Here is a 15,015-nt window from a genome sequence, read left to right as displayed (position 1 = left end):
TTACACTAAATATACTTAGATAGTAACAAAATTAATTAGTATGTAAGATTTTGAGTGAAGTTCTGTGACCCAAACTGCAGTTTCTTGATCTAGAGTAGGATATCTTTTCTGACTACTTCACAGTATTGTTAAGAAGGTTCAAATTCACTCATCAACATGTATTATTAAAAGGCACTATGTTAACCTTATATAAATAAGATTATTTTAGGGAGAAATTATTAAAGAAATAATAGGGTGATGTGAAAGATTTTAATTGGGAGGAAAAAAACATTTTAGGTAAGTGAGTGTAGAAAAGTCTTCTTTAATGAGCTTGTTTGAACTGAAACTAGAGAAGTCAGCCATGAGAATTCCTAGGGACAGAATATCCCAGACGTATGGAACAAAAATTACAAAGGCCGTGAGATGGGAACACACCTGTGAATTCAAGAACAGTTACAAAGACAGTGTTTGCAGCAGAGTGAGCCAGAGGGTGAGTGGCAAGACCTAGGAAGGAAAGAGGACCATGCCAAGCTCGAAATTATTTTAAATCAACGCAAAGTATTTAGACTGATATAAAAAAATTGTTTAATAAAATGGTATTATTTTTAACTCAATTGAAACCCAGTTTTAAATTTTCATTCTTTATCATCATTCTTACCTCTTGGTCTTCTGGCATGTGTATGTCATAGGATTTTGTAAAAATCAGTATGACAGAATAAATCGTTTTCAAACCACTAGATGAATATCTGTATCATTCTCTCTCTTCCTTTTTTTTTTTTCAGCACGTGTGGCTGTGGCTCAAAGCAGTTCACTGAATCTCTTTGCAAACCGTGATGTGGAGCTAGAACAGAGAGCCATGCTTCTCAAAAGATTAGCATTTGCTATTTTCAGCAGTGAAATTGACCAGTACCAGAAATATCTTCCAGATATACAAGGTAAATTATGAAAAACCCTTTGCTTTCTGTCCTCCAAACCAGCATTTTTGTTCCTTGAAAAATACTCTTTTTGAAATACATCGTGTAGGTAATTTGCTTGAGTATGTTTTAGAATAAATTTGCTCTACTGAAACACTAAAAATTATCTTCAGTAATTATAGAGTTTTTAGAGCTTGCCCCAGTGTGGCACTGTGTAGGATAAGCACTGGATTACAAGGTTAATTTTAACTGTAAGATTGGCCATTTAAAACTCTATTCAGGGTAGCCGTGAGTCGGAACCAACTCGATGTCACTTAACAGTGTTGCCTCTATTTTATTGTTTGGTCTCCTGGTGTACTACTGTAGGATAAGTACAAAACTTCTAATTGCAAGGTTGACAGTTCAAACCCCCCAGTTGCTCCTTGGAAATCCTGTAAATTAGTATCAACCTAAACTGCTCGTAACATCAATGACATTTTATTGTTTGGTTCAGATGTCTTAGAAATTAATGTTTGAGGATGAGGTATAAAGACTGCTTTGCCACAGGTAGAATAGCATTTTCATTTTCTTGATAAGGATTTATACCCTTAAGGAGAGGACCAGAATTTATAGGCAGATCCTAGAAATTTTAGCTAGAATTAACATTTGGAGACCAGTAATTTAGGAGAGAGGGTCATACAAAGCTTTTGATCGTCTTCATCAAGAAAGTTTGGTGATTCTGTATCCAGATTACCAGCATTGATAATCAGTCACCAAAAGCTCCCAAATGTGAAGGATAAACACTGCCTAGAGCAGAGTTATTCCCAGAAAAACAATCCCCTTTGCTGCATGAGTGTACTTATGCAACCTTCAGCCTCACCAGCCAACATGACAGCTAGACTGTGAATGATATTTGCCATGTTCCTCGTTAGATTGTTTCTATTCTCTGAGAAGACACCAGGCTCCTCCTTCATTCCCAATGTTTCGTACCTGATGTCAAATATTTGACATGCACAGTATTTTTTTTAAGTTGACTTAGTCATTGCTACTCACTTGGCCAGTGTGGTGTTGTAGGGTAAAGCACGGGACCACGAGGTCAGTGGTTCAGACTCACCACCCTCTCCTTGGAATCCCTATACAGATCGCTATGAGTCAGAACAGACTCGATGTCACCTAACAACAGCGTCAGCCTATCCAGAAATTTAAGCATAAGCATTTTTAACTTTCACAGCAATTTGCTAGAATTTCTTGAATCTAATAATAGAATTTGTATCTGGTTTAGTTTCATTTTTCTAGTAATTTATTTATATAGATTACATATTATGGAAATTTAAAAAAGAATCCTTGAGTACAAATAAGTTGAGAAGTGTATAGAAGAGGTTTATAAGATAATGATAAAAATATTATTGCTTTTTTTTTTTTCAGAGAGATTGGTTGAGAGCCTTCGTTTGCCTCAGGTGCCAACTCTTCACTCTCAAGTGTTCCTGTTTTTCAGAGTGTTGCTTTTAAGAATGTCTCCACAACATCTTACCTCACTGTGGCCAACCATGATTACAGAACTTGTGAGTTAATGTTAATTCAGCCAGGTTTTAAAACTAAATTGTCAAACAATATGATCGTCTACTATATGCTTCAAGGATAAAATCTAGTCTTGCAAGAAAACTGAATTCTAGTTAAGCTAGTTACTGACAATTTTTACAGTTAAAAAAAGTTAGGAAACCAAATTAGATTTCATCTCCATACAGCTTCAACTTCCAAATAGGCCAACCTAGATAACCAGTTCCTCATGAACTTCGTCTCATCTGCTTGTCTCTTTTGCGTCAACATTTTAGCTTTTTGACTAAAATGCCAAATACCATGGCTGCCTGGATTGGTTCCCCACTGCAGCAGCACCTCTAGAGAGAGAAGAGATGATTTAGCTAGATTTAGATGGAATGACATAAGACATAGAGTCAGTCTTGAAGTAAAGTACTTAACCAGTTAAACTGGCTTCAGAGAGCTTTTCAAAAATAGTTCATATACTCCCAAACAATAAAACCTTCCCACCTATGCCCTCCATTGCCTCTCTAAACCAGACCAGGTCTGAATGACATGGCAGGTAGGAGTAAAGAGGATAAGTAAGAGGGATAAAGGTATCTATTGCTGAAAACCTAGCATTTACAATTTCCCCAGCTTAATCTGCTTTAATATTTTTCTTATTTTAAACTGTGGCTCTAATCCATAATGAACTTTTGTCAAATGATGAACAGAATTCTATGCTAATTGCAGTTTTACTTTCAGAAACTAAATGTAATATAAAAGATCATGAAGATAATCTCATTAAAATAAATCTTTATAATGTATTCTGTGACCTTCAGGTACAGGTGTTTTTACTGATGGAACAGGAACTCACTGCTGATGAAGATATTTCACGGTAACATGTAATTCATATCAACAGAGTCTTAGTTTTTAGTATTCTAAAGACATCCAAAATATTACTTAACAACTAGCATAGTTTTATCTGTGTACTTTATTTAGCCCTTTATATCTAACTTGATCATGTTTGGATATAATGTAGCTAGCTTTACTTATTTAGAATTATAGACTGACATTTGTGACCTTTGGCATCTAGACACAATTTAGCTTAAAATTATAAAATAGAGTATGTTTCAGCTACATGAGCCAAGTTAGTATTTATACGTCACATCTGTTCCCTGAAACATTGCAACATACAAGACCTTTCGCAGAAGGTGATCTGCAGCAAAATGCCTATATGTGCAGTTTTCAGATAGTTCCAGTTTGACATATTATGATTTTATTCTTTTAGTAGAAGCAATTTATTCAAGTGTGACTAAATATATTTTTATTTAAGCAGGAAGTTTTATATCAAAAAACCCACAAATTAAAAACATTTTGAGCAAGAATTTTTGTACGACTGAATGCACAAATAGGAAATTTTCTTCAAGACTACCTTAAATGTATTATTCTCCTTCATTACTAGTTTTATTAAGTGTGCCTTCTGTATCAGTAGCTGTGTATTATGATCAAAAGCTTTTACCCCCTTCTCTCCAGACAGTAACAGAATAGTAATCGGGTTTCATGGCTTTACAGTTTTTTTTTATATGATTGATATAAATTATATATACTTTTTATGTTTTAGAAAGTTAAAGAACAAAGTGAATTTTTTGAGAATAGCAAAATTAATTTAGTCATAACTTAGCAAAGTTACATCCGAATGATTTTAATGATTATAAAAAATACTAGCTGAATTTCCTAGTAATTGTGTACAAGTAAATGGGTGCAGCTGCTGACAACTAACAACAATTTTTTCTTCTTGCAGAACTTCAGGCCCCTCTGTGGCTGGTCTGGAGACAACCTATACAGGAGGTAATGGCTTTTCTACTTCATATAACAGCCAGCGGTGGTTAAACCTCTATCTCTCTGCTTGCAAATTTTTGGATTTGGCTCTGGCTTTGCCCTCCGAAAATCTGCCTCAGTTTCAGATGTAAGTAAAAGCAAGGATTTAAATGGATTTTCTTGAAAATACATTTGCTTGACACCTAATACTAATTTAAAAGTTCTGTATGTAAGTTGTAATATTTTAAATTTATTAGAGTATGATTTTTGACAAAGGGGTAGTATGACACAGTTACTGTAAGTAAATGGTTTAGATGGCTATATTAACAGACCATTCAGTCAACAAGTTGAGTGTACCCCTTGTGAGTGAAGCAATGTGATATACAGACTAAGAAGCTTCAAGTCTAGTATAGGAACTCCACCGTCAATCACATGATGGATCTTATGATAGGTGATGTACAGGGTACCGAAGCTGCACAGCTGAGCCTTATTTTGGCTTTGAGGATCAGGGCAGGTCTTCAGACAAGGTTAAAATTGAGTTGGTGAAGAATGAGGGGTGGCCCCTGTGTGAATAATAAATAGTAAGATCTGGTATGTGAGAGAAGAGGCTGGGGAGGGATTAAATCATGTAAGACTTTGCATGCTATATTGAAGAATTCGAGCTTAATAAGGACAGTAGGAAGCCATGAAACTTATTAAGGAAGGAAGTGATGTTATTAGACTTGTATTTTAGAAAGCTTGTTTTGATTATACAGTATAAGGGAAGGAAATGGGCAAGACTGGAATTGAGACTTATGTAAGATGAAAATGGCTTGGACTAGGGCAATGGTAGAGAATAGGGAGAAAACTGAGAAAAGGAAACTTTTACAATTCCTATTCCTTAAGTGCTAAAAAATTTTTTCTTAAATATCAAAAGCTATAAAGTAGTAGGTAAATATATTAAATTTTAATCAAAATATAGCTAATTTGAGAATTTATCCACAGATCAAAAATGCATTGTTATAATGTTTTCTTCTTCTGAAATGGTATGCTAATAACAAAGGGCAAAATATCAGAATTTTTGTGCTGTATTTGGATATACTTAAATCTCCAAAAACTGCTGTTTTACAAGCTTATTTTTCATTCAATTTAATGATAAGAACTAGGATTATAGATTAATTTTAGTTCATTTTTCTTCTACTTAAAAGCTATTTCTTTATGAATTCCAGTGGTTGGGTATCTGTTAGACTGATCATACTCCTGGGCAAACTCAGAAAAGGATACTAAGAGGAATTGTAGCAAAATGGTCAAAGTAACCAGGATGCTTTATAGTCACAAAGGTAATAGAAAATGTATTTGTATGTACTCTAGAAAGAACATAAAATAGTATGCTCATGGTAGTGACTTTTCAAATTTTATGATTAGAAGTAAACTGACTTTATTTAAAGTGTCAGATAAATAACAATTTTATCTCCATCACAAGCAAGAAAATATTTGAATTTTGATTGTGCTTCTCTTCTTACATGTATGATTCATAAGCATTGAAAAATAAGTTTGAAAATGCATAGTGGTGATGGTTGTACAAAATAATGAATGCAATTAATGTCAATGACTTAATAAATTCTTTCAGCACTTTTACCCCTTTATGTGAACATTGGAGAAGTAAGTCTTTGTTAGACTGTGTTAAATTGTTAAGTGCCATCAATTTGGTTGGGACTCATAGCAACTCAGTATAGGGTTTCCAAGGAGCGGCTGGTGGGTTTGAACTGGCGACTTTGCAGTGCAGTCCAGTGCTTCCAACATCAGAGTTCCATGTTATAGTAGAAAGAGATACTAAATTAAAATAATTTCCTTTTAAGGATTTTTTTTTTTTCCTATTAATTAATGGAGAAGGAAACATACATGGGGCAAGGGTTGCTTCGAGAAGTTCATGAAAAATGGAACTAAAAATGGAATTTTTCCACTAACTTTTTGAAGCCCCCTTCATATGTGGAGCACTTGCTTTGTGTTCATGCAAAAAACAGCTACCATAGTACTCAACATGTGTGCTAACATGTGTGCTATGTGGTGCTGAGCACTTTTTATCAAGTTTACATGTTGACTTACTAATTACAATTCAATGAGGTAGTTAATAGTATCCTTATTTACTGATGAGGAAAAGCTCAGAGAGGTTTAGAACTATGTCCAGGGTGTAAGAGCTACAAGGGGCAGAGCTGGTAATCTTAACACAGATAGTGGTAGGCTCATGAGCTACACTATGTAGCCTCATCCTACATACCACAAAACAGTCTACATTCTTCTGTACGTAGGTACCGATGGGCCTTTATTCCAGAAGCCTCAGATGATTCCGGTTTGGAGGTCAGAAGACAGGGCATACATCAACGAGAATTTAAACCTTATGTGGTACGACTAGCAAAACTTCTTCGGAAAAGGGCAAAGGTATTACATTGTTTTCATGTTAACTACATGTATATTGGTGAGAGTATTAAATACTTACACTGAAGATATTATCAAGGTGACCTATTCTGAAAAAAAATTTCCATTTTGAGAATTAATGTCCATGATTCTAGTATTTCCAGACATTAAAATATATATTGCATCCTAAAGAAATTTTGCTTCTATTAATCTAAAAAATACTTAATAGGGAAGTAATTCACGATCCTGCTAATCATGTATGTAGTTAGGCACCTCTTTTATTCTGTTGTTTGACAGCCTTCTTGCTAGTTACTTTTGACTTGACCTATACATTTTGCACAGATTTCCTTCCTTCTGAAAGATAAAAAATATTTTTGAAAGAAGCAGAGTATATACCTAACAACCTAAGATATTTTTCAGTCAGCTAATACAATTGTTTTTATTTTTAAATACTTAGTATAACAAAATTGTAGGGACCACATTTGCCAATTTCTCATTCACCAAAATACTTAAAAGTTTCATTTTAACTCTAAACAGCCACTTCTATTAACAGGTAATAGCAATCATTTTATGTATTTTAACATTTGCATAAAACTGGACAATGTGTAAGTAGTTTGAAAGTTGATATAATTGATCTGCCACCAAACTGAATTTTACTTTAAAATTATACCTTTAATCTTTTAAAAACAAAAAATATATTGTATATTGATATTGGAGTCCTGGTATGGTGCTGTACAATGAGCACTGGACCGTGAGGTTGGTTTGAAATGCAAGATCAGCATTTCAAACTGAACATCAGCTCCTGGGAAAGCCTGTACAGGGTTGCTATGAGTCGGAACTGACATATTATTATATATTGTCTTCCCCTCAAAAAGTAAAATCCTTGGAACTGCATGAACTCTTAACACTATAGTTGTAAAAGTTTCCCATATCAAGAAATGTAAATGTGGCGGCGGTGGTGGTGTGTGCCATGGAATCAATTCTGACTCTTAGCGACACTGTATAGGGTTTCTGAGACTGGTGTGACATTGTGGGTTAATGTGCTGGACTGCAAGGTCAGCAGATCAAGCTCACCAGCTGCTCTTCAGAAACCCTATACAGGGTCACTATGAGTTAGAACCGACTTGACAGCACTCGCAACAACAACAAATCTTTACAGGAACAGAAAGCCTCATCTTTCTCCTATGGAATGGCTGCTGGTTTCAAACTGCTGACCTTGAGGTTAGCAGCCCAATTTGTAACCACTGTGCTACCAGAGGTCCTTACAATGGTGGTGGTGGTGGTGGTTGTGTGGCCATGCAATCAGTTTCAACTCATTTTATTAGTGCCATCTAGTCAGTTTCGACCCATAGTGACCCTATGTAGGATTTCTGAGGAGCAGCTGGTGTGTTTGAACCGCAGACCTTGCAGTCAAGTGCTTATCCTGAAGCTACACTAGGAGTCACTGTTTAAAGTTCCAAGGCTATAAAGCTTTACAGGAGCAGAAAGCCTCATCTTTCTCCCCAGGAGTGGCTTATAGATTCAATCTGCTAATCTTGTGGTTTGCAGCCCAACTCGTAACCCACTATGCTTCCAGGGCTCCTACAGGGCAGCATGGTTTTCACAGTGTCAGTTACCTCCAATCAAGCAGTCTAAAAATGTTAAATGAATGGTGTGATGAACCTTGTGCCGTCCCATCCCCCACTATCGAAATCTTTCCTTTGTCCAGAGTATCCATGCTGTATATACTACCCACCTATTAGTTATTGTGAATGTGTTACCTCATTTATAGGTATGTATAAGACACAGCATAGTATGTGTAGGATTCAGGCATCTACGATAGATAGAAGAACAGTTGCCATCCATTTGTTTCAGACTCAGCAACCCTACAGGATAGAGTGGAACTGCACACTTAACCACTGCATCACAGGACTCCAAAACATAGGATACAATTAGTAAAAGATCTTTTTTATCTTGTCTTTTGTACTTAAATCTTGTAGTATACATCAGGCTACTTAGTTTTTTGTCCATCAGGGTGCCCTTTATTGTACACATCTCTCTTAAGTTATCTCTTGCATTCAAAAATTTTCAAAAAAAAATCAAAATTTTTCAAAAAGAAAGGAAATGTACAATTTTGAGATGACCTGGGCTGGTTTATGAATCCTAGTTTGCAGTATGTGCTTTGTTTGCTCAGAAATTTTCCAGTCTTTTGGAGTTTATAATCAGACAGAAGCTCTACATTATACTCTGCAAACTATGGAAATGGAATGGAAGAAAAGCCATGAAACAGGAGATTGGACTTGCAGGGCATGAGGAGTTTGGTTTAAAAAACTAGTTGCTTGGTCACAGGCTGAATGAGTGGACATAGATGAGAGTAAACGTTGGGTCCAGATACCTAGGCTAGAGCTTCTAGGTACTTTGACTTTGATATGAGTGTGTGGAAAAGTCATCACGGCAAGTCCTTGGCAATGTGTTTATATATACTGCAGGCATATGGACTTTGTTATCCCCTGCATCTCGTTAGTGATGAGATCGTCTCATCTTTTGCCCAAACCCAGTCCCACAGATTAAGAAAACTGCTGTGGTTGGAAACTGTTTTCCTATCCAAATCACTTTAAATATGGTCTTCATGGCCAAGCATACTTTTCACTGGAATAAAGGACTATGAGTTCTCCTCTTTCCTTCCACAGGACAAGGAGGAGGACTTTAAGACAGTGATTTTGGAGGGATTGGAGATGACCAAGCATCAGGTGAGGGTGGCTTTTTGATGCTTGTGATATAGCGGCAAAACGCTGCAACATCTGGACCAGATACTGAGGTACAAACCCAGGTCTGGATATCAACAAATATAAGAGCAGTAAATAGGAAGGAAGTCTTTTTCAAGTTTAGAGCAAGTGAAGTCAAAAAAGAAATAGTTTGTGTGGAATGTGATGGATTTTTTTGTTTTGTTGAAGGGTTTGTGGAGTTCTAAGACCAGATGAAACACTGAAGCACTGTTCTTGAATGACAGGAATTTTTGTTTTCTTTTTATTGTGAATTGAGTGATAGTTTACATGATAGTTTACATGGGAGAACATTAGCTTTACATTCATCCTTTCGTATTTCATTTCATTGCAGGAATATTTTTTAAAACAAATTGTCACAACATAATTCTCTTACACTTGGACTCTAGCGATTATGTGGATAGTTAAAAAGCATATTACTGATTTTCATTTAGCTTAGATTCATCTCTTTTATACCTGTTTGATGTTTGTTGCCTTTGTGTTGATTCAGACTCATGGCAATCCCATGTGAGCAGAGTAGAACTGCTCCATAGGGTTTTCATGATTAACGCCACCTTTCAAAGGCAGATCACCATCCCGTCTTGTGAGGTATCTCTGGGTGGGTTTGAACTACTAACCTCTCAGGAATCCGTTCAGACCTTAATCTTGTGAGCTACTCAGAGACTTCAGGAATCCGTTCAGACCTTAATCTTGTGAGCTACTCAGAGACTTCTGTTTATCTGCTAATTACCTTTTCAGTGCAATTTGATTTAGGGATTTAGAGATGGTGTGGTCACAGCTACTGGTAGTCTCAGTATAAGGGGGCTTCTAAAGAGTCCTGGAAAAATCCAATTATCTTTTCAATGTCCATGAACTTTTTGAAACCCCCTGTGTATTGAGTAATGGTAGTCGGCAATGTGAAAGCCAGTATTATACCTATTTTATCTCAGCTGCAGGTTAAACCATTGCTAAGAAATAAAGTGATAGTGGAAGAATTAGGTGGTCTTTTCTTATTTTCCTTCCTCAGGATTTTACTTTCAAGCACACACAAGAAAATAAGCCCGGTTTTGCTTGTTTTCTCTAATAGGAAACTAATGCTGTTACATATTAGATAAATGACATGATCTCAGAAGGCAAAATCCTCCATTTATTTACAAATGTGACAGATGGTTAATTCTGCTTCCTTAGTTTCATTCATTGATTCTTTACCTACCCAGTTCATCGTGTTCATCATGCTTATTTACTGTATTTTCATAACTGAGCCTTCTACAGTTTTCTCATGATCTTTCTTAGAGGTTGATGTCTGCATCTGTGTGTGGATAATTCAGTTGTCCTCTTAATATGTGTTTCTATTTAAAATTTTCACATGCATTCTCTATTGAAAGGTAGAGATTAGATTTTCCCATTTTCTAAATGAAGAACCGTTATGTGTGTTGCTCAAAGACACAATTACTGTGCCAGGACACTAGCCAAATTATTTTGACTCTAGGTTCCTTAGCGTAACAAAGCAGCAGGCAGTTTCTCTCCTTGTGCTGCAAGGCCAATCTTAACTGCTCACTTTAGGCCTATTTAGTATCTTATGGAAACCAAACCGTAGGCCATTTTAACAGGGAAGTGTAACGCCCTTTGTCCTTTCCTAGTTTCTTTTATAATCATTTTGTGACCTAATACTTGGTTATTTTAGTGGAAGTCCCAATGTAATGGGAGTTGTTTTTTTTTCCTTTTTAGTATATGCAAAGCACAACACAAATGATCATATTTGATTCTCCCTATTGGTATTTGCCCGTGGAGTCGGTTCCAACTCATAGCGACCCTGTACAGGGTTTCTGAGGTTGTAAATCTTTACGGGAGCAGGAAGCCTCATCTTTACCCCGCGGAACAGCTGGTAGTTTCGAATGCTGACCTGCGGTTCGCAGCCCGATCCATAACCAGTATGCTAGCAGAGATCCTTATGCCTATCCAAAACCATTTAGACTAACTGAGCTAACCTATGTAGCCTAGTTGGGAAAGATTACTAATCTGACAGATCTCCATATAAAGTAATAATCGGCACTAAAAGTTCTCTGAAGGGCTGCTTGTTCATTCTTAGCTTTGCTTAGTGATGTTTTTGCCCTTTTTAAGTTTTCCAATATACTTCCTCATCTGTTTTAACAATTCTGTTTTTGTTTTTGCAGAAAAATCCAGAGGAAGACAACTCAGGGAGAACATTGGGTTGGGAGCCGGGGCACTTGCTGCTCACCATCTGTACAGTGCGCAGTATGGAGCAGCTCCTGCCATTCTTCAACATACTCAGTCAAGTCTTCAACAGCAAAGTCACAGGTCGATGTGCAGGACACTCAGGGAGCCCCATCCTCTATTCAAACACCTTCCCTAATAAGGACATGAAACTGGAGAACCACAAATCATATTCCAGCAGAGCCAGGCAAAAAATAGAAGAGATGGTAGAAAAGGATTTTCTGGAAGGGGTGATAAAAACTTGAGCAACACAAGTGACTCCATGTAAATTACTAAAAACAAACACCTCTTAAATTCTATAGTGGTTTTTTTGTTTTTTGTATGTAACATAACATACTTCAGGTTGTATTTAATTTAAATATTTGTGAATAAGAGCAAATGTCTGAATGTGGCCTGAATCAAGTTTAAACACTGTTGGCTCATATTGATTATGGTGCCCAAAAGATATATATATATATTCCATTGTTTTATTGTCCTGAGTTGTCTTAAACCTGCAAAATATACACTGCACATGTTTTCTGTTGGTTTCAGGCTTTATGGATTTCTTTTCTTATCATGATCAGCAATGTCCTATATTAGCAGGTTACCACTTCTGTCAGAACCTTTAAAATGTATTAATCAGGAAAAAAGAAATGAAGTCTGGGTCAATACATCTTTATAGATATAGCACTATCATTTCAACCTCTCCATACAGAGTAGAGATGCACAACTCCATATTTATGCCTCTGAAGTCCTATGATGTTAATCAATTAGGTAAGTTTTCTGTATTAAAGACTCTGCTATGTACCAAAGTATTTTGGTTAAGTAATGATGATGCAAAATATGACACAAGGAGTTAAATAAGCTTTTATCTTCCAGCCAATCTCATGAATTCTTCCTTACATACACTGTTCAGTTAATGATTGGAACATATACTTAAATCTCAATGTTTACATCAATGAGACTGAAATTACAGGTAAGTTGTTTAAAAAACTGAAGTAAAAGGCTTACCTATTTTTTAAAGAACTATTCTGATAGTATGTTTACCTATTTCTAACAAATTATTCTAGTACTGTTTAAAAGAATCAGATCTAGAAACAATCCAGTAAGGTGCACTGTAAACATTTGTCATATCTGTCAAAATAATAGCACTACTATTATAAAAACATTTTAGAAAAAATCCAGTTTCTCAGGAATATAAAAATTTTTCTTCAGAAACCTGGTTGGGGTCTTTCTCCAATTCCTCCAGCCAGCTGAAATACTGCCAAGCTTACTTCGTGTGCAAGGCGATCTGCATTTTCCTGCAAATGACATTTAAGGAGATTAGTCTTTTTCCTTCGTCTTTCAGTAACAGATTCCAAGGCCTTTACATAAATGGGAAACAGGTCAAATTCTTCCAAATAAGGTAAGCTAATAAAGCTAGCTAGCTAATTATGATTAAAGCTAGTTATCATTCCAAAACTCCAATAAGTTAATTTTGTATATATCTAAGAATTAGTTATTAATCTCATTTATTGTATTTTAGGATACTGTATTTTAGATACTTTTTCAAAATAGCTGTCAGGTCTTTTATAAATTTGAAATGAGTTTTTCCTGTGTCCTTACTCAACCTGCTCTACTTGTCCCACTTCATGAAAAATTTAATGTAACAGAAAAGATGGAGCAAATTATTAAAACCCAGAGCCTACCAGGAAAAATAGCAAAGGCTCAAAATTTTTTTAAAAAGTTCAGAGACAAACAAGAATTTCAATTAGCATGGATGGTTATACTAATTGGTTTAGAAATACTCTCACTAAGCAGATAGTTTTCCGAGTCATTGGGAAAAATTATATTTTAACGGGGGAGGGGAGGGTACGGTAATGCCCTTAGGTTTAACCTGTATCTAAATATTATTCATAGCAAATTAGAAATATGACAAATAGTTACAGAAATAAGCCAAATGAGTCTAATTCTGTTTAGCTTTATAACTATTTAGTAAACAAGTCTCAAAGAATCATGCGATTAATCATCATAGTTAAGTTCTCTCTCTCCTACAAATGTATTGCATTTTTACCCCTCACTAGAACTATCCCAGCTTACTTGGGAATCTGCTTCTGCGTATACTCGTACTACATCTTCGGTTCCAGAGGGCCGGACAAAAGCTCGTGAAAGCCTGTACTTCTTCACCAGGCCATTGATTGCCTCCTGTAGTCCCGGGGGTGTAACTGCTTGTCTTTCAGCATCCGTGGTACTAATAACTTGCCTATCTGCAACCTTAGCACAAATACTATACGTTACCATATTTAAATTCCTTTCAGAAATTTCAGCTGTCCAACACTGACACGGTTTAAAGTGTATTCAGATCAACATCACTATCACACCTTAGAATCCAATACAGCCATTAATAAAATAACCTCAAAACCCATTAAAACATTGAGTTGATTCTGATTCATAATGACTGAACCTAAGGTATAGAACTGCCCCATAAGAGAAGCACTTGACCTCAAGGTAGTGGTTCAAACTCACCAGCTGCTTCTTGGAAACCCTATACAGGGTCACTATGAGTCAGAACCGACTCCACAGCACTTAAGTAGAATTGCACGACTTTTTCTGATGGTGCAACTGGTAAGTTTGAACCACTGCACCATGAAGGCACCTTTCAAATAACCTTAGGTGTGCCATCTTGAAAGGCGCACTTGTGGCTTAATAGGTTAGACACTGGGCTGCTAACTACTAGCTAGGTCGATGCTCCAAGGGAAAAACATTGTGAGTTGGAATAGACTTGATGGCAAAAGATTTGGGTTTGGGTTTGATTCTCTTAGAATTTTTTTCACTAATTTTTACTGGTGAGTGTATAAACTAGTGTAAGCCTAAGCAGAAGTAAATTAGCCATCTATCTTGACTGTCTTAAAAACTCTCTCTTCATTGTGCCCACAGAGTCTACTTCTCAGCATCACATCCTCAGGAAGTTCTCTGCAAAGCAAGAGTATACTGCAGAAGAGATATCTGCACTTGAAGTAAGACTACCAGGGATTTACTTCAAAATAAACTGAAGGTTGTAAAGGAGAAAGCTGAAACCTGTTTGAGCTGGGTACATGGGAATCCACAATTCCCTCTACTTCTTAGAGAGTTGTTCATAATAGCATTCATGAGAAAATCCACTTAATCTGTTGCCATCAAGATGTATGGTGTGGTATTGTATAATAAACACTGGACTGCTAACAAGATCGATAGTTCAAACCCTCCAGCTGCTCCTTGTAAACACTATACACACTATACAAGGGGTTGCTATGAGTTTAGAACTAACTTTACAGCACTTAATATGTGTCTGTATAGAAAGATTTTTATATAGTAAGATTTGGGATAATAGATTTTAAGCTCTCTCTCATACCTTAACTTTGAGTTGTCTGTTTGGAATGTCCATATATAGAGCATCCCATTGTTGTACTGTCAAACCCTTTAGAGCCAAAATTGCTTCA

At 36.1% G+C, this 15,015-nt stretch overlaps 2 protein-coding genes across 3 annotated transcripts in view; one reads left to right on the top strand and one right to left on the bottom strand.

Moving 5' to 3' along the window:
- Positions 1–12,096, top strand: part of DOPEY1 (dopey family member 1) — a 114,301-nt gene extending 102,205 nt beyond the window's left edge. For both annotated transcript variants that reach the window (XM_006870659.1, XM_006870658.1), the window contains exons 31-36: positions 762–914; positions 2,298–2,434; positions 3,230–3,285; positions 4,192–4,356; positions 6,497–6,626; positions 11,518–12,096. In XM_006870659.1, coding sequence (XP_006870721.1) covers positions 762–914; positions 2,298–2,434; positions 3,230–3,285; positions 4,192–4,356; positions 6,497–6,626; positions 11,518–11,823 — 947 coding nt within the window. In that variant the 3' untranslated portion in view covers positions 11,824–12,096. The remainder of the gene's footprint in view (positions 1–761; positions 915–2,297; positions 2,435–3,229; positions 3,286–4,191; positions 4,357–6,496; positions 6,627–11,517) is intronic.
- Positions 12,097–12,768: 672 nt separating this feature from the next.
- Positions 12,769–15,015, bottom strand: part of PGM3 (phosphoglucomutase 3) — a 48,229-nt gene continuing 45,982 nt past the window's right edge. The window contains exons 10-12 of the mRNA XM_006870670.1: positions 14,928–15,010; positions 13,637–13,810; positions 12,769–12,858 (exon numbers count right to left, since the gene is read on the bottom strand). Of these exons, the coding sequence (XP_006870732.1) occupies positions 12,769–12,858; positions 13,637–13,810; positions 14,928–15,010 (347 nt within the window). The remainder of the gene's footprint in view (positions 12,859–13,636; positions 13,811–14,927; positions 15,011–15,015) is intronic.

This window comes from Chrysochloris asiatica, unplaced genomic scaffold, assembly GCF_000296735.1.
Source record: "Chrysochloris asiatica unplaced genomic scaffold, ChrAsi1.0 scaffold00146, whole genome shotgun sequence".
Lineage (NCBI taxonomy): Eukaryota > Metazoa > Chordata > Mammalia > Afrosoricida > Chrysochloridae > Chrysochloris > Chrysochloris asiatica.
This window is presented reverse-complemented; position numbering and strand designations above follow the sequence as displayed.